The 22,299-nt window shown below is 41.2% G+C and overlaps 1 protein-coding gene across 3 annotated transcripts in view; it reads right to left on the bottom strand.

Annotated features, from left to right (window-relative positions):
• Positions 1–19,197, bottom strand: part of ACOT12 (acyl-CoA thioesterase 12) — a 47,320-nt gene extending 28,123 nt beyond the window's left edge. For 2 of the 3 annotated variants that reach the window (XR_002088979.2, XM_014595425.3), the window contains exons 1-6: positions 18,411–19,196; positions 15,114–15,183; positions 10,045–10,105; positions 8,717–8,818; positions 4,378–4,522; positions 1,914–2,070 (exon numbers count right to left, since the gene is read on the bottom strand). Coding sequence is in view for 2 of the 3 variants with exons in the window: in XM_014595425.3 (XP_014450911.2) it covers positions 1,914–2,070; positions 4,378–4,522; positions 8,717–8,818; positions 10,045–10,105; positions 15,114–15,183; positions 18,411–18,531 (656 nt within the window). In the remaining variant the exon portion in view is untranslated. Of the gene's footprint in view, positions 1–1,913; positions 2,071–4,377; positions 4,523–8,716; positions 8,819–10,044; positions 10,106–15,113; positions 15,184–18,410 lie in introns of all 3 variants that reach the window. The other variant, XM_019482972.2, reaches the window with a different exon arrangement.
• Positions 19,198–22,299: the final 3,102 nt, after the last annotated feature.

The following is a 22,299-nucleotide window of genomic DNA, read 5'->3' as shown; positions in this document are numbered from 1 at the left end:
GCTAAATGCACACAATTATCTGTTGCTAATTAATTGACTAGCAAATCTTTATAATGGACTAATACATTCAAATGACTTTGTAATTTCATTAAGAACAATTGGCTTCTCTTATTTAAAATGCGAATGGCTATCTCATTTCCATCACTCTCAATAAAAATACAAATATAATACTACTAAAAACAGAAGAGGGATGACGGATGTGATGTTTTAGTGTGGAACATACCTTAAGTATTAAGCAATATTTTCCTAGAAAACTAAGAACTGAGTATTTTTAGGTTAGTATAATATATGAGAAAAGACAGATCTAGTTCAAATGGACTTTCAATGACTTCAGTGTTGTCTTTAAGATGCTCAATTACTCTCACAGTTAAAAAAAAATAATGCTTCAGAAAAAAACCTTATAAGGGTGTTTTAAATTTATTCTCAAAGTATTACTTTTTCTTCCTCCTCCTGTCTTTCCCATCTAAGCCTGTGACCATAGCAACTCTTAACTGGCACTTTAAAAGGTCAAATCTAATTCTGAGTTACAAAAGGTTTGTAGGGAGGCTAGCTATTTTTCTAGCATAAAACACAGGCACCCTTTTCTCATTTGGTATTGTTGCCAATAAATTATATTCAACATACACAGTTCTAATGAAAATATTTTAACTGTCTGATTTGCTTTGTACATTTGTTTGTTTGTTTTAAATCTAAACATTCCCCTTGCTGGGCCAGATTTATGGAAGAGAAACAGGTAAAAATTTGGGGGCCAGATCTTTTGTACCCTCCCATAAATCATGAAGCCTATGGCGCTCCAGACCAGTGTAGGATCAGTATGCTTTCTAATTTTAATAAAACGAGATGTTTATCCAACAACTACAAAAATATCTTTTATTATCAGCACAACCACTGGCTACAAATCAAAACTACATGAATAATAAATAGGAAAGTAATTTAATTATTAAAATTAAAATTAAAACATATCAAACATATCTAGCAATGAATTAGGTCATTTAGTGTGTGAGGGGAATTTAGATAAAAACTCTAGTCACACACAAAAAAAATCTGTATGGGAGACCAATGTCAATGCAGAGGAAATTGAGCCCTTCAAAGCAGAAAGGAAGGCAACTGTGCTTTTGGACCACAATCATCAGCGAACTTACTGAGCATAGAAATAAAACTTTGTACTTTCCATCTAAGAATTTCAGTGCACTTTACACTGAGAGAAGAATAGTGGGGAGAAGAAGATAGGTGAGCATGATTACTCCTGTTTTACCAGAATGGGAGCTGAGTTGGTGAAGTTAAGTGGCTTCTCCAAGGTTTTATAGTGAGTCAGAGGTAGTGGCCAAAATAGGGCTCCCTTTTTCTGATACCAATTCTAGTGCCTTATTCACACACCTCCATTGTCACTCTGACATTTTCCTGGCCACTCCGCAACTCAGCTCTGTAGAGCACAGGAAGGTGAAGTCTGACATGAAGTCTCTCCATTTTAAGATTTCTACTGATGCTGGAAATCTTATCTTATACAATAGGATTTTACCTTATATAGAGGGATAATCTTGCAGTTAAGACACTGCACTAATCATCAGGAGCCCTGGTTCAGTTTCCAGTTCACCTATTGATTTTCTGTTTAGTCTCAGGCAAATCACATAACCTCTCTATTCCTCAGGACTCCAGCTGCAAAAATGAGACAGCAATATTTCACAGAGCTGTGCTGTAGCACTGAATCGCTCTGGTGAGGAGTACCATCGGACATCTAACATATAAATATGCACATGATCACTCTTTAGCTCAGCAGGAGGACAGCACTGTATGTGTATTTTTAATAAACTGCAGTCACATACTTAACCTTAAAGTGATGGGTTTTATGTTTTGATTTTATGTAAAATGTGTCCTTTCAGAATTACACAAGAAAACACCAAACAGAAAAGTACCTTGCTGAAATACTAGCTACTGTCTCCATCCAAGCCATAATCTGGCCACCAAATGTATTTTCATGATGATTTGCGTGAGGAGGCAAGACAAGTTCAATGCTCTGCACACGGGTGAGGTCAGTTGAAACAGCAACTTCCTCTTTATCACTAAAATTATCTGAAACACAGTAACAATATATTTATGGGATATTCAAGGTAGCAGCATTGCCAGCTGACATAAGGAGAACATTCCCTTTTCCCATCAGTAAAAGGATCTATCTGCTTTTTGTGCAATTAAAAAAACAAGCTACTGCTGCTTCGAGTAACGGCAACAGCCTGAAGATTTATCAGGATGAGAGCTGTTCATCACTGTAACAGCAATAAGAAGGAACAGTATAGAGGCACAAACCACGCTGGTTGCAGCTTAAAATGTTGTTGAGAGGAATTACCAATTCACCACATGAAAGTTATATTAAGAGTACACATTTGGGGAAATCAGGCAGTTAACTATGAAGCTCACCTAGCTGAAAAAGTAGGCAGTCAATATACTTCGCCAAATTTTCACTATTGTTCTTTGTTGCTTTACTTAATCTGCAAAGTACTTTGTAAGTATAGCTTACTACATACTTTTCATCTAAATATCTTTCATAGACCCTATTTGATTGGCATAGGCAGTGCTAACGATTGTTAGAATGTAAGATTATAAAATTATCATGTCATACTCATCCATAGTTTAATATATAGTGTGTGATTATTAAAGACAATCTTATAATGAATAACATGATAAGAGGCAGACTTAGGGTTGTGTGCACAACCTTACCTTTGCCAATTCCTCTTTCAAATGCTTAACAACATAGCTACATGTTTTAATAGAATGCACAGGTGTATTTCTCCATATGAAAATATATGAGCATAAACAAATTACATACATTCTGATTAAGACTATATGGACAAACTGAACCTTGAGATAACTTCATTTATATCAGACATGAATCTGGATCTCGGTGACTTGGAGATGAGGACTTAAAGGCAGAGCATGCCCTCTTTTAGGTCCCAGTTCATCAAGGCACTTAAGCATATGTTGAATTTTAAGCATGTGATTAAATCTACTCAAGCTAGTGCTTAAAATTATTTATGTGCTTACAGGCAATGTAGAGTCACGGTACTGACTTAACCATGGACCCTACTTGTGAGGGGCTCTGAACTAAACCACTGCCTTTGGGTCTTTCGTTATATAGTTGTTCTGAGGATGATTTGTGTGAGCCAATTTAAGCTTGCACCATGTAGGCTATCCAATTCCATTGGACCTCACTTACTTGTTTGACTTCTGACCTAATAAACTGTGTTTCACAAGCATCGTATAATAGTTTGGACTCTGCTAATTACCTTGCACTTTGGACCTACTTAAAGTGTTGTATAATTTACAGTCAAAAGTCAAACGTCAGTTTCTTGCTCTGTGTTTTGTAACTATTTGACAGTTAGCAACTCTTATTATTTTAATTTTTTCCCTCTATTCTACTTTCTGTATACCTCTGTAGGAATTGAACTGGTATTAGTGAAGGCAGAACACTTTTAGGAAATTTCCCTAATATAGACAGAGATGTGGAAACTAAAGTTTATCACTCCTTGATTATTCTTTGGTGGTCTTAATCAGTTTCTTAATGGACAGGTACAATTGGGATAATTTAAAGAGTCCTCTTAAAGTAGACATTCCAGTTCTATATAATCTTATTAAATCATTAAGCCTATGGATTGTATTGACAATGGACTATTTTTCTCAGTAAGTAATACAATCATGACTGATGTACAGAAATATAGATATATACTGGGTGATGTGAATACTAGACATTTCTTAAATGTTTGTGAATAGTTTTGTGGTTGTAGAGAGGAATACAGTAACCCTGATTTAAGTCAAACATAAAACTGGCAAATAAAAGCAAACTTGGTTGAAAACAGAAAATGGCTATATTTCAGTTTTAATTTGGTCCTGGAGCATTTTGAATTCTCCTGAGGGCTTAGATATCCAGGCTGAAAATTTTTCTTCTGTTTCTTGATAATGATCTCCTTGTTTAAACATAGTTCTCATAGCCATAAAACAAAGTGGATCTTCTCCCTCTAGCTATGTCTTAATGGTACCCTTGGTCTTCATTTTTTCATTGAAAAATTCAGCTTTAAGTCTGAATGAATGCACAAAACCCTCAAGAAATTCTAAATATGTAAATTAAATGAAACCTAAATATAGATCACACATCAGCCCACGTGTGAGCTCTGGCCCTCTATCTTTATATCTGAAATCCCTGAAGCATTTATGAGGACAGAGATCATTGCCTTATAGATTAATCATTTGCTACCCTCTTGTGAGCACGGCATACTCCTCCTATCCAGGAGCCTTATCCCAAAACTTTTGTATCGTCATACCCCTACTCTAAATTGGCTGCTTTTTGCTCCCCTCCACCTGCCAATAATTATTAGTTGTGTCCGTTACTGTTTTGACTATCTTCAGCTTTACTTTCCAGCAACAGATTCTGAAAGACATGTTCATGATCCAGTCGGATTTTTCTTCTCTCAGTAGCCAGACTGTGCTCCAGAAGATCCTGGGGACACTGAAGCTCTACTGGTTTAATCTTAACCTACACAAAGGAAAAGAAGATGTGTACTTTGAATGGCACTTAAATCCCTCTTAAAATGGCACTTTGAACACGATTCATAAAGTATATTTGCATTAGCATAGTCTAGAATTCTTTACCATAATAAAGTAAGTCATATTAATGCTGTTAAATAAAGAGTTCAAATTCAAGTGATTCTTCACTACCTAGTTTTCATTTTTAGAACAGAGTCATTTGTAAAGATCTGATGACATTTTTTCTGTTTTTGAAAACAACAAAAAATACAACCCCTTCCAAAATTCATTTTATTGAAAAGCTTCTTATAAATCAAGAAAGGAAACACACTTTTAAATCAGCTTGAAGGCTTACCATATATCATGTTGTGTACAGGGTGGAATTTCTGACATTATCTATTTGCACCCCAAGCACTATTTTCTCCCAAATGCACACCTTTAAAAGTCCCATGATGGTGCAAATTTATAGGTCACCTCCCCCTTCTAAAGGCACAGCAGTGCAAATTCCATGTATGCCTGTTACTCTGGGTTGAACCAGCCAATTTAGTGGTACAAACTGAAAATCTAGCCACTTGGCTTTTGAGTGAAGTTGTTATTTACATTGGACACAGGCAAAAATTGCTGAGGCTCCAGTAAAAAAATAGTCTATGTGTACAGACTATGTGGTCAACCCTCAGATACCTTACAACATGGCACAGGAGCTTCAGCAAGATCCAAGTCAACATCTACTGCTCTATGTGACCCATAACAGTTCAAGTGTTAAAATTTATCCGTGCTCTATTCTTTTCTTGAACACTCTTCCCAGAACCTTTTGTATAAGTCTATCCATGGCCACACACATAATTTTTTCCAAACATAAAATTGGCTCCATCCAGCTGACTTAGGCACTGTTTAATTGTGACATTTCCTGTGGAGTCCCCTGTGTGGATACCTTTGAGAGTGTTATGTTTAAGTTGTTACATTTGCCCAGGGATTGGAGGAGGAAACAGTGGAACTGTAGGCAGGGTACTGCTTTCTATATAAACAAGCTTTATTGTTCTATAAACTTAACTCTTTAATCTTCTGAGAACAATACATAGTACCAGAAATGGGGTAGGAAGAAATAAAGAAAAAATGGAACATCTCAAAATTCCAGAAGTTAAAGCTGTCCAGCAATGGAGCAGAAAACTGGAAGAAATTTAAGCAGAGTTTTACCATATATATTATGGCCAGTGGAGCTAGAGAGAAGGAAGATTCACTCAAGGTATCTATTTTATTAAATACAGCAGGCCCAGAAGGTTTATAATAGCCTACAACTGTCAGAAGCACAACAGAAAAGCTATGGGATGGTAATATAAAAGTTTGAGGAATCATGTATACCCAAACAAAATGAAACCTTTAAACCATATAATTTCCACATGGGACAGCAGAAAGAATGTGAGGCAATAGAGGTGTTTGTCAAAGACCTCAGACTGCTGAGCCAGACATGCAAGTTTGGAGACATAAAAGAGTCTATGATCAGAGACCAAATAGTATTAGGTATAAGGGATACAAGCCTCGGGAAAAGACTGCTAGAGGATTCTGAGCTTAATTTGGAAAAGGCAGTTAGATTGTGTTAAGATGACAAATGCCAGACTGCAGAAGCTGAAGGAAAAAACAGAAGCTGAACTAGACAGGATTACAAGACTGCAAAAACCTAAGGTAACACACAAACAATACTGAAAGGAAGACCTCACTATGAAGCAGGCAAGTGGAGGCCAAAGAGAATTGCTTGAAGAAATAATGGTCAGCTGCAGATCCTGGGGAGTTACCACAAACCCATGCAATGCCTGCATTTGGTAAGTGCTGCAATGTATGCAAAAGAGTCAATCACTTTGCAAGAGTTTGCAGAAAGGAGCAGGATGCAACACACAAGAAACAGAAGGTGCATGCTCTATGCAATGGGGAAAAGGAAGAACTGTCACGATTTTCCTCACTGGCACAATGCAAGAAGAAGTTCATTCTTCTGAGGATTGGACAATCACCTTGAACACCAATGGATTAATGGTAACTTTTAAATTGGATACAGGGGTACAGGTCACTGTATTACAAGAATACATTATTAAAAAAATGAAAATGAAACCCGTGTACTATAAGAATAAGAAAACAAGACTTAGAGCATATAATGGTACTTCCAAGTTGGGTTGTTATAGTCGTTGAAGCACTCCTCCATAACAGACAACTCAGGGTCCACCTTGGGAAGGGGATAAGCACATGGAGGAGACAGGCCAATGGACTTCCATAGGGCTCAGTGCTGGCCCCAACCCTATTCAACTTATACATAAATGATCTACTAACAACCACATCCTGCAAGTTCATCTATGCTGATGACATCTGCTGCACTACTCAAGCTCCATCTTTTCACACTCTGGACCAGACCCTGAATGAACATGTGACAAAGCTGGCAGATTACATGACAGCTCATGCCGCGTCCTCCCAAACCTGTATCCAATGTATTCCATTTCCACAATGCCAGTGCCAAAAAAGAACTTAACATCTATATGGGTGGTCACAGACTAAAGCATGATCCCACATACTTGGGAGTGTCTTTAGACAGAACCCTGACTTTTCAGGAACATCTAAAGAAAACAACAGCAAAGGTCAAATCCCAAAACAACATGCTAGTCAAGCTTGCTGGATCAACATAGGGAGGTACATCCACAACATCCTGGACTTCAGCTCTTGCCCTATCATACTCAGCGGCAGAGTATTGTACACCTGTTTGGCAAAGATCATCACATACAAATCTTGCTGACATTCAGCTGAACGCAACCATGTATATCATAACTGGAACCCTCCGCTCAAGTCCCCTCCCCTGGCTTCCTGTTCTTGCAAATATCATTCTTCCACAAAATCATTGTCTGAAGATGACCCGAAAGTTGATCAAAACTATTCGTGCTGCACCTTACCTACCACTCTATGATGACCTGTTTAATCCACCCAAGGCCCACCTTTCTTCACAATGCCCCTTATGGAGCAACCTCCCTGACAATTCTTTAGGCTAAAGGAAATTTTGGCACAATAATACATAGGTATAAGCTAGCTCTGAATAAATTTAGGATGGAAATTAGTATGTTTCCAAACATCTGAGCAATAAAGTTCTAGGACAGCTTCTCAGTAGGACTCATAAGGGCAGAAAACCTAACTAATATTAAGAAGGAAAATGATCAGTTTCTGAGGAGGATTTTATGACACAGTTGCCTGTGATAGTTGTGGATTAGACATACCTAGTGAGCAAACTTTCCAGTTCTATTTTCCTAATTCTGTCAATAAGGCTGATTATTGTAAGGAAGGCAATTTCATTAATGGAGAATTTAGAAAAATGACAACATAGGCAGAAATAAGCAGACTGGCAAACTAGAAGAAAACAGCCCATCAGGAGGTCAAAGAAGACCATTAAAATCTTCTCATAATCTGGATTTTAGATTGCCTTTTTGCCATCAGTTGAAAAAAATGGATATCACTTTTTCACAGTTGGCAAAATTTGGGCCATTACATAGAACAGCATTGTCCCGTCTAAGTGGCAAAACTGTGTGCCACATGTGGCCTGTGAGGAATTACATTGCAGCCCCTGGGCTCCTTCCCAGCTGCTGCTTCCCTCATCTCTCCCTGGGCTCTGCCTCCCTCCTCCGGCTTTTGGTGCCTGCCCCTGCCCCAAGAAACAGAACAGTGCAGCATGATATGGCCAGGAGAGCTGAGGATGAGCCTGGGGTTGCACAGGTGCAGTGCAGTGATGAAGAGCCTGTGCAGGCATTGGATGCCACAGTGGGCAGGGTGCAGGGGTGAGGTACAGGAGTAGGGGGGCTTCTGCCTGGTTCAGTGGGGGGGGTATAGTGCCTTGTGCATCTTGGGGGGGGAGGGGGTGCTGTTGGCATGTATTGCAGTGGTGAGGGTGGGAGGGCCTACACAGTGCAGCAAGGAGGCCACAGGTACATGCTAGAGTGGGAAGGGAGTGTGAGTGCATGGTGCAGCAGTGGCTGGGCACGGGTACAAGGTGGAGTATGGGCTAGTGTCTACACACTATGCAGCCTGCAGGGCCGATGGCTTGCCTTAGTGCAGTCCCCAGATGTGCAGTCCCCATTGGTGCAGCCCGCAGGGTGTTTGGCCCCCAGCCCCTTAGAAGTTTGACAGCCCTGACATAGAACATTCTTTCCATGCCAAGATTTTTCTGAATTAAATGAAGTACCTTTTCAGCACCAACTGGTCTGGCTACATAAGTAGCATAAGCCACACACACGAGTTTCTGAACATTAGACAAGATATCCTGTACAGAAACCCTGATGCCAACCTGAAACAAAACAAAAGTTGCAAGATTTTAATTACCAATTAAGGCAAAAAGATTTGATCCCTGTCGAGTTAACGATTGCCTTATATTTCTTCCTTTAAAATGTAGAGTGCCCTGGTATCATTCATCCTGAATATCTGAAACAGCTTCAACATCCACGGTGCCTTGGAAATTACCTTTGGTATAATATCTGTAGATGGATGTTTAACATCACTTTAAAAAAATAATACAGACATTTACATCAGGCTTTATGGACTTTTACTTCCATTTACTTATGTGCTGTTTTGGTTCCCTGCTTGAGTCTTTACAAGAAGTAGAACTTGCATCAGCAAAAATCTGTACAAGTCTATAAAACACAATGTGAGGCGAATTACTAGTGAAACACTTTATTGGTTCATTTGAAATAGACATGACATGCATCAAATCTTCGGTCTTTAGAATTTGTAGAGCACTTTGGAACACACTCTGCCTTGGATGCACTCACATCATTCCCATTAATGCTAATGGAAATTGCGCTTGAACAGAGAGAAGAGAAAAGACCCCTGGAGGTTCTATTCTGATTTCAGAATAAATGTCTGGGCAATGCACTGCCATGTCCATTACAACATAATGGACATCTTGTATCTGAGATAAGGATCTCTATATCATGAGTTTCAAAAAGGTTTAGAAATCCACCCTTCTAGCTGTGGGCCATGATCCAAAGCCTACTGAGGTCAATAAGCTGTGGCTAGGCCAGTATTGACTATCTACCTCACCCAGTGGGTGCGTCTACATGAGATGCTGAGCGGAGTTACTGAGCAGTGGCACCTGTGAACATCTTTTAAGTGATGCTACTGCACAGTAGCCTAATAATACTGCGCAGTGGCGTATTAGCACTGTCTGTCCTGTAATGTGTTACTACACAGTATTATTAGTCTACTGCGCAGTCAGCATCTCATGTAGATGTGCCCTGTATGTTGTATTATATTTGGTAACATTATTAACTCTTCAGGGACATGTTGTTACTTTGGCATAGCTCACTCACTGGCCTGCACTATACCATAGAAATTTAAAAATCATTTGGGTGCTGTTGTTTCATAGGTGGATGCTACATATTTTTTATGAATATTCATTAAGCCCCTTCTGCAAACATAAAGGTTACAGTGCTAGTCTTCTTCCATTATTTTTCTCCCTTTACCTCTTCATACTTTTTATATATTGTTAAAAAAGGAAGAATGAATATCACTTACTTCCATGCTAGTATTGAATGCTCGGTTTACTTTTGCTTTGACATTGATGATTTGTCCAACTCTGCGGAGAAAGGAAGCATCTCATTACATTACATGATAATTACATAAATGAATCTGATCCTAAAGCACAAAGAAGTCAATGAAAATCCTTCTGGTGACTCCCAACAGACTTTGGATCTAGCCCAATAAATATTGATAATATTAGTGCTCTCTCTATCTAATAGAGAGGAATTCCATAAATGAAGCAAATTATGTGTCAACATAGGCTTTACTGAAAATACCTAGGTTCAGTAATTAAAAGTAAAAACAACAATAAAGAGATAAATGTACCTCAGTAAAGAAGCTGATGAACTAAACAAGGACTATTCAGAATACTTTATAGGCTTATAGAGTCCCTTTATGTTATAATTATAATTTGCAGTTATATACTAGTTTCAAATCTATTCAGAAACTGGGTTCCACTTTTACACCCAGAGGCATAAACCACTGGGTTTTGTTAAATCACTGAGTGAACCTGTATGCACAACACTACAATGCTGATGTTCCTATCTTATATTGCTCAACATGTGCATGGTTTGATAAGCAAAATTCATCTTCTTCCACACAGGTAAACCCAAAACAGGCCTTGTCCTGTGGTCTCACTGGAAGATTGGTGGGAAAGATTACATGCTACCAATTTTGGACAAGCTCCCTCTGTCCCCAAAAGTCTAGCGCAAAAGTTTAAATAACAACTACCAACTCTTTAATTTGCTGATGGGACCACTCTGGCCAACTGGATCAGTGTAAGTTTAGATTCTATCCATAATCCATTTCTTCTAGAATTCTCTTCCTTATACTATACACAAGGGCACACTGAAGGGCTGGCACAAGGTATTTGGAGTGAGTTTCATTCTGACCAGGAGAGCAGAGAAAGGATGAGTGAGTCAGAGCCACAGTTGATGTAATGTGGCATAAATCCACTGACTTCAGAGGAGCTACATGAATTTACACCAACTGAGGCTCTGTCCTACGTGTTTGTTAATTAAAGTAGGAAGAAACAGGAGATCAAGCAATTTTTTTATTATTATTATTTTTTAAAGTTAATCTAAAACTTCACCCTGGGTAGAAGGGGGTTAGGCTGAGCACAGAAAAATGAGGACGGGTGTTGGGCAGTCTTACCTGCTGCAGCATGGAACTCTAGGGGCTGGAGGCTCTGCTGTGGACAGCAGGGCGCACAGTCCCCTTGGCAGCCTCACTGCCCCTTCCCTGTGAGTGATGCCACTGCTACAATAGCTATGGGTTTAACTCTCTCATAGCTGCTGCCAAATTATATGCAGAACAGTACTATAAAATCCTTAACTGTGTGGAGACTGTGGGAGGGTTAACACAGTACCTATTGGCAGCAAAGCAAGGGGAGCAAGAGTGAGGCTGATAAGGCAACTCCTGCCTTCAGTCTGCATGGTCAGAGGTAACAACCTCTGGAGGACCCTGTGCCAAGTGCAGCCCCCTGCTGCCATTCCTGTGCTCCTCTATTATCAATGTCCTTGTCAGCTTTAGAAATAATGAAAATTATGTCTGGCTTTGCTGGGGCAGTGCCACTTTCAGTTTCTACAAAGGTCTAAGGGACGTGATAAATGTCTTTCTGAGAGACTTGCTGTATTCCTAGTGGCAATACCCATTTTGAGTAAGGGTAGAACTGCACGTGATTGAAGGATAAAATCAGAACTTCAACACAATCCTTCAAAACCCCCTCCAAATACTGCAATGGCAAACAACCTTGTAGAATAATTTGGCCTACTGTTAATAATGTAAGACTTTTATAAAAGTATATGATTATTCTGACAGGGAATCTTCAAAGTTTGAAAAGCTTTTACTGAAGAAACTGAAAATTAATATTTCTTCCAAAAAACTGATAGTAAATATTATGTTTAAAGATAACCCCACTGGCAAAATATGGATGAAACTGTACTTATGTGGGAGGCAAAGATAAACCTCTGAGAAACACCACGCAGAAATGTGTATAAGTTGAAGAACTCTTCCACTTTCTACCACAGTGAACATTTCAGAGTAAGTTTGACTCATAAATGCTTCCAATTTCATGGTTCATTCTCACTCAGCTAAAATGAAATTCAAGTTGGTTGCTCTCCTGTCTAGCAAAGTAGTGGAAAGACTAGTATTTAGTAATCATCGTTTAAGATCGGGATGTCAAACATATGGGCTGTGAGCCAGATCTGGTCAGCAGGCCTTCTCACTGTGGCTTCTAGAGCACATGTGCCAAAATGGCTGACACCCAGAGGGTAACACCACCTCCTGCCCTTAGCCTCTACACAATTTCTGGTTTGCAACTGCTGCTCAGTATGCACATCAGCACATGGTTAGATCCTGAGGGGCACTGTCTAGTCAGCAAGAAGACTCATGTTCTGGAATAGACTCACCAAGTCATTTGAGTTTGATAAACCTGATTTAAGAGATTAGTTTCTGAAATAATCTCAGCCTATGCCATTTTTCAAGCAGTGGAAAGATACTTACTGTGGGCATGTCTACATGTGCAATTAATTCAAAGCAATAAACTCTGGTGCATATCACGCCAGAATTCACACCATAGTGGGGGGGGGGCACACAACTCCATGCTGCAGCCCCATGCCTCACCGTTGGTGCAGAAATTGTGCCATCACCATCACACCCATTGCTGCCAGGCACTCGCTATGGCCAGACTGCGGCCCCATGCCCTACACTGCTGTTGGTGCACAAACCTGGGGAGGCAAGTGACCCCCCATGACTCCCCCGACACACAGCTGAAACAATCTAGATGAGTATGAGGAGTATGTTTTGCCAATGGCTGAAACAATCTAGATGAGTATGAGGAAGGCCTCTGCCTCCAACCTGGCTGCTGATGCCACAGCCATAGCCATGTGTCCCCATTATTTCTCCCTGCCAGCCGCCCTGCAGCTAGAGTGCTGCCAGAATGCCACCAAAGCCTCCCTGCTCTGTGGGGGAATAAAATTGCTCCTTAGTCCATAACCTGCCCACAAGCCATAGGTCGACGCCCGTTACTGGTTGAGTCCTCCAATTTCTTAGTTGGGTATTTGAAGGGCATATGTGGGGTAGGCTTTACAATATGCTGTGATTATTAGTAAAAGAGGAGGATATGATATGAATTGCCTTCCCCTTTGGTTCCACTGTCAGAGTGATAAACATGAGTTAGAGAGCTCGCATGGCAGACAGCCTCTGAATATGGGAACACCAAGAAGCTCTCTCTTCTACAGGCTGCACCTGACAATTTGAATAGAAATTAAAAAACACTGGTTTTAGAACATTTTATTTTCATTGGTATATGATGAAACATATCAGAATGAGGGGTACATGACATGAGAAAAAAGAATAAAAGAACATTTTATATCAGACAGTGCTTATGCTATTCTTGTGAACTCATACAAAGTAAGAGGGAAGGCGTGGGAATTTATTCTTCATCTTGGCATACAACTAATATTCTAATATCAAGTTTAAATTGTGGAAATTTCAGTTTCTACACATACCAGAAAAAGTATTCACAGAAATGTTAATTCTTAATAGATTTGGTAACCTAATATAGGTGAATGAAACACTGGAGCAGGAAACCTGCAAGATGTCCTTATTATGTACTATAATCAAGTTTAAAGGGGCTTTTTATGAATTACTTGATATGCTTGATCAAATCATATTAATTATACAATGCTCAGCAAATAACATGGTAAGAACTACTCCAGTTAGCATTATAATCCTGACCTATGGCAGAAAAGCAATTAAATATTTAGGGTCTGTTTCTGCTCTCAGTTACAAGTGTATAAATTCCACTGGAGTCAATGAAGGTTGAAATGTACCTGAGAGAAAAATGTAGTCTCTATGTCATTAGCAGGACCCTTTGATCACAGTTTTCCAAAGAGAAGAGCTTTTCTGGAGAAAGCAAAATGGAAATGACTGCAATCGGGAAAAGGATTTTTGAGGGCATTTAGTGAAGGTCAAGCGGTTCTTAAAATCTCCACATTCCATTTGGCCACATTCATGTCCTCCTCTCATCACTTCTATTGCACTCTTTTGTTGATTGTAAAACCAGACTGTATATCGTAGGTATAACTGTATCTATGTGGCAATTTCACTGGCAATTTTTCAGGTGTATGTACAACTGTGACAAGTACACATATACATATGTTTTTGTGTGTAAATTCATCTGAAAATTGGGCTTAATTAATCTCCTGCCTAAACATTCCATAATTTGCAGTTTGCAAAATGCTATTATTGTCAGGGTTAAGCCTTTTGTTTTAACCTGGCTACATCCAAAGATATATATTTTCATTTTTGGCCAGGTCAAGGGGGACTGATGGTGCAGTGGATCACATTTTTATAATGCAGTAGTTAATTTGCTGTGTGGAGGAAATCTGAAGAAAAATGATGTCTCTTTTTAATAAACATTTAACTAATGACTTAACTCTGTAACACTGGCCGCAGGACTCCAACATTACTATCAAGGGCAAAAGAGTTGGCATTTACCATGCAATCTTTTAGCCTCAAGAAATTGCAAGTCCCTGACCAGGAAACAGTTATAGCAAAAATATATACATAGTTCTGTAGATGCATAAACATATACTTTTTACAAAGAAGTCCTCAGTTATGAATTTTTGCTACCTGGATATAGATTTTTAACTCACTGAAGGAAGGAGATGGTCAGAAATACATTGATAAAGAGCTTTCCAACTACTAAAACTTCCTATAGCAATTGCTCCTCACTCAAAGCAGAATCAATAATGGTGTTTACTAATCTTTTTAACCAGGGCCAAAGATCACTGGGCTTTCAGTTTCTCACCTGATTTCTAGTTTATTGGGTCAAAAGTAAGTACACTTTATTTCAAACTTCATGGAACTGATCTTTGCCTTCCAGTGGATTGGCAGGTTTAACCCTTGCACTGTAGAGAAATGTCAAAAGTGAACCATGTGCCTGCAGGGAAATCATTGACCCCTTATCTCTGATTTTATATGCTTTGGTTAATCTGTTAAATAGAAAAGAAGAGCATTCTAAAATGATAAGGCTTGATGATTACTCTTCAGGGTTGTACCTTGCAGTCTCTTCAAACTGTATGTCATCCACTGATGCTGTCACACAGGAAACACCAGCATGTTTCTCAGCTTAAAACAGAGAAATACAAAGATGCAGAGTTATTATATCAGATATATTGCTGCAAACCTATCATTATCAGTGTAGATATTGATATAAATACATATACTAGATTAATGTATATGTGATCTGTATATGATAAAACAGGGTGGGTCATGATTCACCTTTTGGTCACACTGATGTAAAGCCAGAACATATCCTTTGGAATTACACCAGCATAAAAAACAGAGCAAAATAAAGCTAGCATCAGTATTTAGTGTAACACATCAGAAACATCAAGGTATCAGACTAAAAGGCCATAATGATTCATTCTGTCCTTCAAAATTAAATTCAAAATTAAAATATCTAAAATGGAACGATGTTATCCAAAATGGTTCATGTAACTAACAGTTTTGAACAACATGAGGTACATAACAAGTACAAGGGGTAACAAATACATGGCAGGAGAAAATTATTATTATTGCATGATAGAAAAGTATCATTGTTGCTATGATGCTGGGGTCCAGTGTAAGCTGAAAGAGTTACAGGATGATGTTATTTATATCCTGCCCAAAGTGCTAGGTACTACTTAAAACCAGTACTAGCAACTTGTATGAGGCTAAAGTAGCAAGTCCCATGCACAAAGGGGAAGTTCATCCAAAGAAGCTGTGATTTTTTTGTCTATTTTTCAATGACCACTTGCATATCACATCAGGAAGAGCTCCCTACCAACCCTGCGGTAACCTTCCATCTGTCCCTCCAACAAGTAAATGCATGTTTGTAGACGTTCATATATGCTCAGGGTAATGCCAAGACTGATATATTACATACCAAAGTAAACATGTGACCTTGTACTTATAGTATTCATTTTCTCTTCCTTTATTCCCACTCATTTGCCATTTGCATTTGCTTGCATTTTGTCTGATACTTAAATAGTAAAGTGTCCAAGCAAGGAATGAGTTTGTATTATTTGCCTTCCTAGTAAATTTTGGGTTGTTCAAAATAAGAAATAATAATATCCATATATAATGAATGAAACCTTCATAACATGGCAAGAGAAACAACTCCTTTGGCCTTGAGAAGTCAAAACATGTTGTTTATTGCTGTCCTCTTCATACTCATTTACTTACTTATTTACATTTCACTACAAGGCCTAGTCAAAAACAAGAAATCCACTGCGCCCGGTGCCTAACAAACGCAAAATGGAAAGACAGACCCCAGAGAGTTTTTAATGCATGGATACTGAAAGACAAATGAAGAAGAAATAGAAAATATGAGACTATTGCTCAACATGATAGTAGAAATAGCACATGAGTAGACTCAGCACCTGTACCTTTGTAGGAGGCATTATAACAAAGGAAATGTTGAAGGACATAACTAATGAGAAGACTGAGGTAGGTTTGATGACATTTATAAGCATGAGGGGCAGCACAGGAGAAAGCACAAAAAAGCAGGTTTTAGCAGCTAGCAAGTTATGCCAGTTACTGTGCAGGACAGGTTCTCACAGCTTTCTATACATAGACAATAAATTAAGTAATCTGCAAATCACTGAATTTTGCCAATATCGACATCATGATTATTATACTACACTTAGTGCATCATATGGAGGTGCTATCCAGCCAAAAATTTACAAACATATCTGCTAATCCCCTCAAGGCTTAATATGGATTGTTAATATATGCAGTTGCACATGTGAATGGAGTTCAGAGATGGCAAAGATCTGAAATTCCTTAGTATTATTGAAGTTACAAAATGAAACAGGGGAAGTTAAAAGGCTTGCATAGATATGTTATATCCCCTCACAGAGAAGCATATTTTGCATACAGTTTGTTGCTCACGAAGGCAGGGCAGGATGGCACTTCTGACTAACTGGTTCGGTGCCACTCTGTCCTACCTTTTGCCTGACTTCGGACTAACGTAGCTAGCCACCTCTCTCTGTTGATCATGAGGAACCCTGTACAAAATAGAAGTCGGCACGTTTACACTTGTGGAGAAAAAAAAGGACCTTCTTTTGTTTATTGTTTAGTTTGCCTCCTACAGATTTCAGTTTGTTTTTTCCTTTCTCCTGCCTTAGGTCAGATTGCTTGGTCTTTCTTTCTTTTTGCTCTGGGCAATGCTTTTTTCTCTTTGGCTTTCCTGACAGTTCCTGGCAAACGGTTTTGCTATTTTGACTGTGCTCCATTAGTTCCTGGTTCCTGGCAAATGGTTTTTGCCTTCTTTCTTCTCAGTTTTTCCTGCCTACTTTCTTCATCCCTCTTTTTTCTGGTTTCTCTCTTTTCTTCATCTTTGCCATGATCCTTCCCACATGGCAATTCTTCTTCTTCCTTACTCTCCCACCTGTAAGTCCTATCCCAAGCTAATTCCCTTTTCTTTGACTATGATCTTTCCTGTCCCTTGCCACAGAACATCATTTCATCCAGAGGAGAAACTGAATCTCCAGTGATTACTTGTGATGATCCACGAGGTGACCTGCCTGAAGGAGCCTGCTCGGCAGTCTTAGAGAGGGTCAGTCAATTCGTATGGGTCACCTGGAGTGCAGCACCACTGCAGGCACAAGGGGCAGAGAACGGCCTATTAACGTGTGACAGCGAGAGGGTCTCCAGTTATGGGAAGGAGCTGCCTTCAAATGCGAAAATCAGCTGCTCTGCAACACATCCACCAAGTTTCAGCAAATTATACACAAGAATAATCACTTTATACCATGCCATTAAAGGGGGGGAAATGCGGGCAAACATAATGGACCAGATGTTAGTCCACTATGGATGGTCACAGAGCATCACTGAGACATAGCCGCTCAGAGGCAACGCACACAGCTAGATGAACTAGTTTAGGCTCCAACACCCCAGCACCCATGGTCCCAGATAAGTGGGTGGGAACAACGGGGCTGCTCATCACTCCCCAAATGGCTCCCGCCTTCCCATGGGAGTCCAGAAGGGGGGGGTGTAGGCGGGGAGCATTTTGCTTTGGGCCAGTGTGCTAGGGCTGCATCCCTGGGCGGGGGGAGAGAGGCATCCCATGCATCCTGCACCACCAAGGCCCTGGCATCTGGTGCGGGGTCATCGCCAGCAGCTGGCAGAGTCTGCAGCGCCAAGCCAAGGCCCTTGGCCCTGCAGTCAGAGGCCAGGACTCCTGGGTTCCTTCTGCTCCTGCTGCCCTGCCGGACCCAGGCTCCTTTCCTCCCCGCGCCTCAGTTTACCCCCTCCGCGCAATGGGTGCATTCCGTCGCCCTCCACGCCAACCCTCCCCGGCGCGGGCCTACCTGCCAGGCAGGCGGTGGTGTCGATCCACTGCAGGAGCTGGCCGGCGCTGAGCTCGCCGCGGTGCGTGGCGTGGGCGGGCAGGATGGACCGGCTCGTGTGCAGCGCCCCGCCGCGCTCCATGGCCCGGCCGCCGCGGCGCCTCCCGGCCGCGAGCTGACTGACTGCCTGCTGGGACCCGGGGCCTCGCGCCGCCGCCGCCGCCGCCCCGGGCACAACCCGGCGCCGCGCTCAGCCCCGCCACCCGCGCCGCTTCCAAGGGAGGCTGTAACAAGGGCTCCCGGTTTGGGGAACCTGAGGCCCGGGCAGGTTAGGGCTCAGCAGCCCACTGCTGGGCGGGCGGCTGACACTCCTGGTGCCCTTGGTGGACAGTGGCATGAGGGTTGCCACCGAGGTGCTTCTCATCGGGCGCCGTGTCTTTCCAAAGTCTTGTTCATGGAAGCGGGCAGCGCGCCATGGCACCGCTCTGGCCACCGCCCCTCAGATCTCCTGGGGAGCTGCTTCAGTCCAGGGGCCCCACCAATCCTGCTGCAGCCTTCTTTGACATCTGTAGGGAGAGCTTGTCGCCAGGAACTGGCAGGACTTCTTGTGGAGGTCCCTTCTCAGTGACTGACAGGAAATGCCCGACTTGGAGATCATTGCACTTCTCCTAAACTTGGAAAAGAAATACTGTGAATTGCCTTTGCGCAGCTCAAAAAAGTTCAAAGTGCAGCTGCACATTGCCAGCCAGTCTGCATTTGGCCTTTAGCTACTGGACTGTATGCCTAGTCTCAGGCATACGGCGTACCAAAGGACGCATGCGCCTGATGGAGGGGCAGCGTGGGTGGGAAAGACTGGTGCAGTTGGTGGAGCAAAGGCAGCGCTCTAGGATACAGTGAGATAACAGGGTAGAGGAGTAGGGCAGGTTGGAACCGTCTTAGAAAGAAGGACACAGCCTGCACGCAATGCAGCTCTTACAAAACAATCCAGCGACCCATAGGAAATGGCCAAAATGGAATTTCATTCTCAGTGCTCTGTCATTTTAGTCTTAATTTTAAAAAGCTAGAATGCTAGATTCAATGCTGCTTCATTATTTCTTAACCTTAAACTTCCATGTTTATAAAAACATATGTAACAGCAGGGAATTTCTGTGTTTTAGGCTAATGAGCCAACCTGGCTCACCAAGGTCCTGAGTGTAGAAGAAAGTCTCTTTCCACGTATTGCAAGCTTTATACTATGGCATGATCCTTTTTTCCTTGTCAGACAACTCTCACAGCAAGTAACAGGACAACTATAGCATCACATTCTGCACACTAGCTTTACCAATTGGTATGCTGGACTGCTCTCTGAACTTATTTCTATTCTGTGTTGCTTCAGAATGAAGTTTGTTCTGAATTCTCCTTTCCTTTTGGTTCAATGGTTAGGATTATGGGAAAGAAATGAAAGTCTTGTGGAAGACTAATGGAAGACTGGGAGACATGGCTTTAAATTTTACTTCTGATGAATGCACCTAAATTGAATGCAGTTTCTATTCTTTTTTCCCCCTTTCTTGTCTACTTCATTTTAGTCCAGATGCAACAATGTTAAATGTCTAGTTGTTCCTGCCATGGATCTGGAATCTCAAAAAGGAAGTTTCATCAGAATGAACAGAACTTCCTTTAAAGAATGCCTTGTCTTTGCTTGGCTCTGTCTGTAATCTGTAAATTACTTTCCAAATTTGCTTTGTCACATTTATTATGTAGGCTTTCAAGATTATACCTGTAGCTGTTGTTGCTTTTCTCACACTGATAGCATTCACTTAAAATTAATTTAGACCTACTGATCAAAGATTTGGCCCATAATATATCTGTTGTCTGGTATGAGATTAGAAGCTGCAAAGATGTTGGAATCACAGACAAACATAGTCTAAATAATCTACTCACGTCTAAACCTTTCCAAATTCCACCAAGTAATATATGCTCAGAGTGAGTGATGGGTAAAGCTCTCCTAGGCTGTGTGGAAGAGTTTAAAAAAGCAGAAAATGTAACTTCTCTAGTAACTACTGTCAACAGGAAAGGCAATGACTTTAAGAACACATCTCAAAGCTCCATGTATCTTTTGGTTCCTAGGAAGGAAAGTCATTGGCAGGAAGACATGTTCTGCAGGAGCATGGGATGTTTTCCAAGAACAGATGTAGGCAACACAGGACTCCTACCAGCAGTGTGCATAGCCACAACTTTGGATATATTGGGGAGCTTTGGTAAATGGTTACTAACCTAACTAGAATGAAAATCACATATATCAGGAGTATGAACAAATGTTTCATTTGTCCCAGGACCTGTTGTCCCTGTGTTTGTCCCAAGACAGAAAAGCTGCAGGATTGCTGCATGCACACATTGCCCTTCCAATTGGGGTTTAATGAGCAGCTGAATATATCGTCACTTTTCTGCCATTGATCCAAGGATGCAGTCCCAGCATGTCCATTCAGACACACTTTGTGATGTCCTGGGACAAATGGTTAGCAGATCTTATCCTGTGAACCCCCTGGGATGAATCCAATGTCTGTTTGTAGTCTGAGAAATAAGAGTTTAAAAGCTCAACTGTAATGCACTTTCCCATCAGAAAGTGCAGATAAATAACACTATCCAGCCAAATCACAAAGCTACAATGAGAAGTATCATTAGGTCACAATACTTGGCAACTTACATTTGCTTAACAAATCTAACCCACAAAGAACCCTATTGAAGGCAATGGTTCTGTTCACAGGCTTTTAAATACAGCCTCATTCTTTATAAGATTAGGACCTTAATGCATACCCAGTATTTTGAAAATGTAAAATTACAAAATGTTGTGTAAATGTTACCTATTATTTTTAAATAGGTCATTGCAATATACGGCTTCTTGAACTATCAGTGTCATTTGCTGTGCTCCACACATGAGAGACTGTAGTTTATTTATTAGTAGAAGCAGCATTAGAATTATGGATTGGACACACAGGCTGCATCCAGATGAGTATGGATATGTGGTATGTGGCACCGCATCTGTGGGAGATCCTGGGGCCAAAAAAACCCATGCTGAAAACAGCAGGGCGGCACACATGGTGGCAGTGCATGCTGCCCCAAACCAGAGCCTGGCTAGCTGGATCCATGCTCCAGCTGCCAGCCAGGCTTCCAGCTGCAGCTGCAGCCGCAGGTGGCCCCCAGCATCCCAGGTAAGGCTGCTGGCCCCAGCCTTTCCTAGGGACCACAGCTGCTTGCCCCAGTCTCCACTACCTCACAAGATATGTTGCAGTTGTCTGGACGTGCTGGTAGGTCACGTCCCCAATGTGCAGAAACATGCGTTTCCAGGGCCACAAAAAGCAGCAGCACACATTTGTGCCACTGCTTTGTGCCCCAGGCCATGCCCCTGCACATGCATTCTGGCCAGGGCTGGATTAACACATAGGCAAACTAGGCATATGCGTGTAAGTGAAGAAGGGGCCCAGTTATGCTTATTTTACATATCATAATTAATGAGTGAAAAAGTAATATAAATATACAATATTAAGTAGGGGCCACGAGTTTGTTTGCCCAGAGCCCACTAAAGGGTTAATCCAGGTGTGACTCTGGCGGGCACCAAATTTTCCTGGGTGGAATAAGGGAGGCTGGGCAATAGCCTTACCTGGGGTCCTGGGGCTCTCCCAGGGCAGTAGCGGCACTGATCTGGCCAAATGGAGCTTGGCTGTCAGCCACAGTGTGGCTCTGGATGGCCAGGCTTCATTTCTGGCAGTGCATGCTGCTGCCATGTGCACTGAACTGTTTTTTGCTGCAGGTTTTGTTTTTTGATACTGGGACATCCTGGTATCAAATTTTGGCACCACTTTGCAGCATGGCACACAGTTGCATGTTCACCGCATGCAATTTGCAGCACCACCAACAGGTTTGAGGTGCTGCA

Source organism: Alligator mississippiensis, chromosome 3 (genome assembly GCF_030867095.1).
Source record: "Alligator mississippiensis isolate rAllMis1 chromosome 3, rAllMis1, whole genome shotgun sequence".
Lineage (NCBI taxonomy): Eukaryota > Metazoa > Chordata > Crocodylia > Alligatoridae > Alligator > Alligator mississippiensis.
Note: the sequence above shows the minus strand (reverse complement) of the source record. Positions and strands in the feature narration are given on the sequence as shown.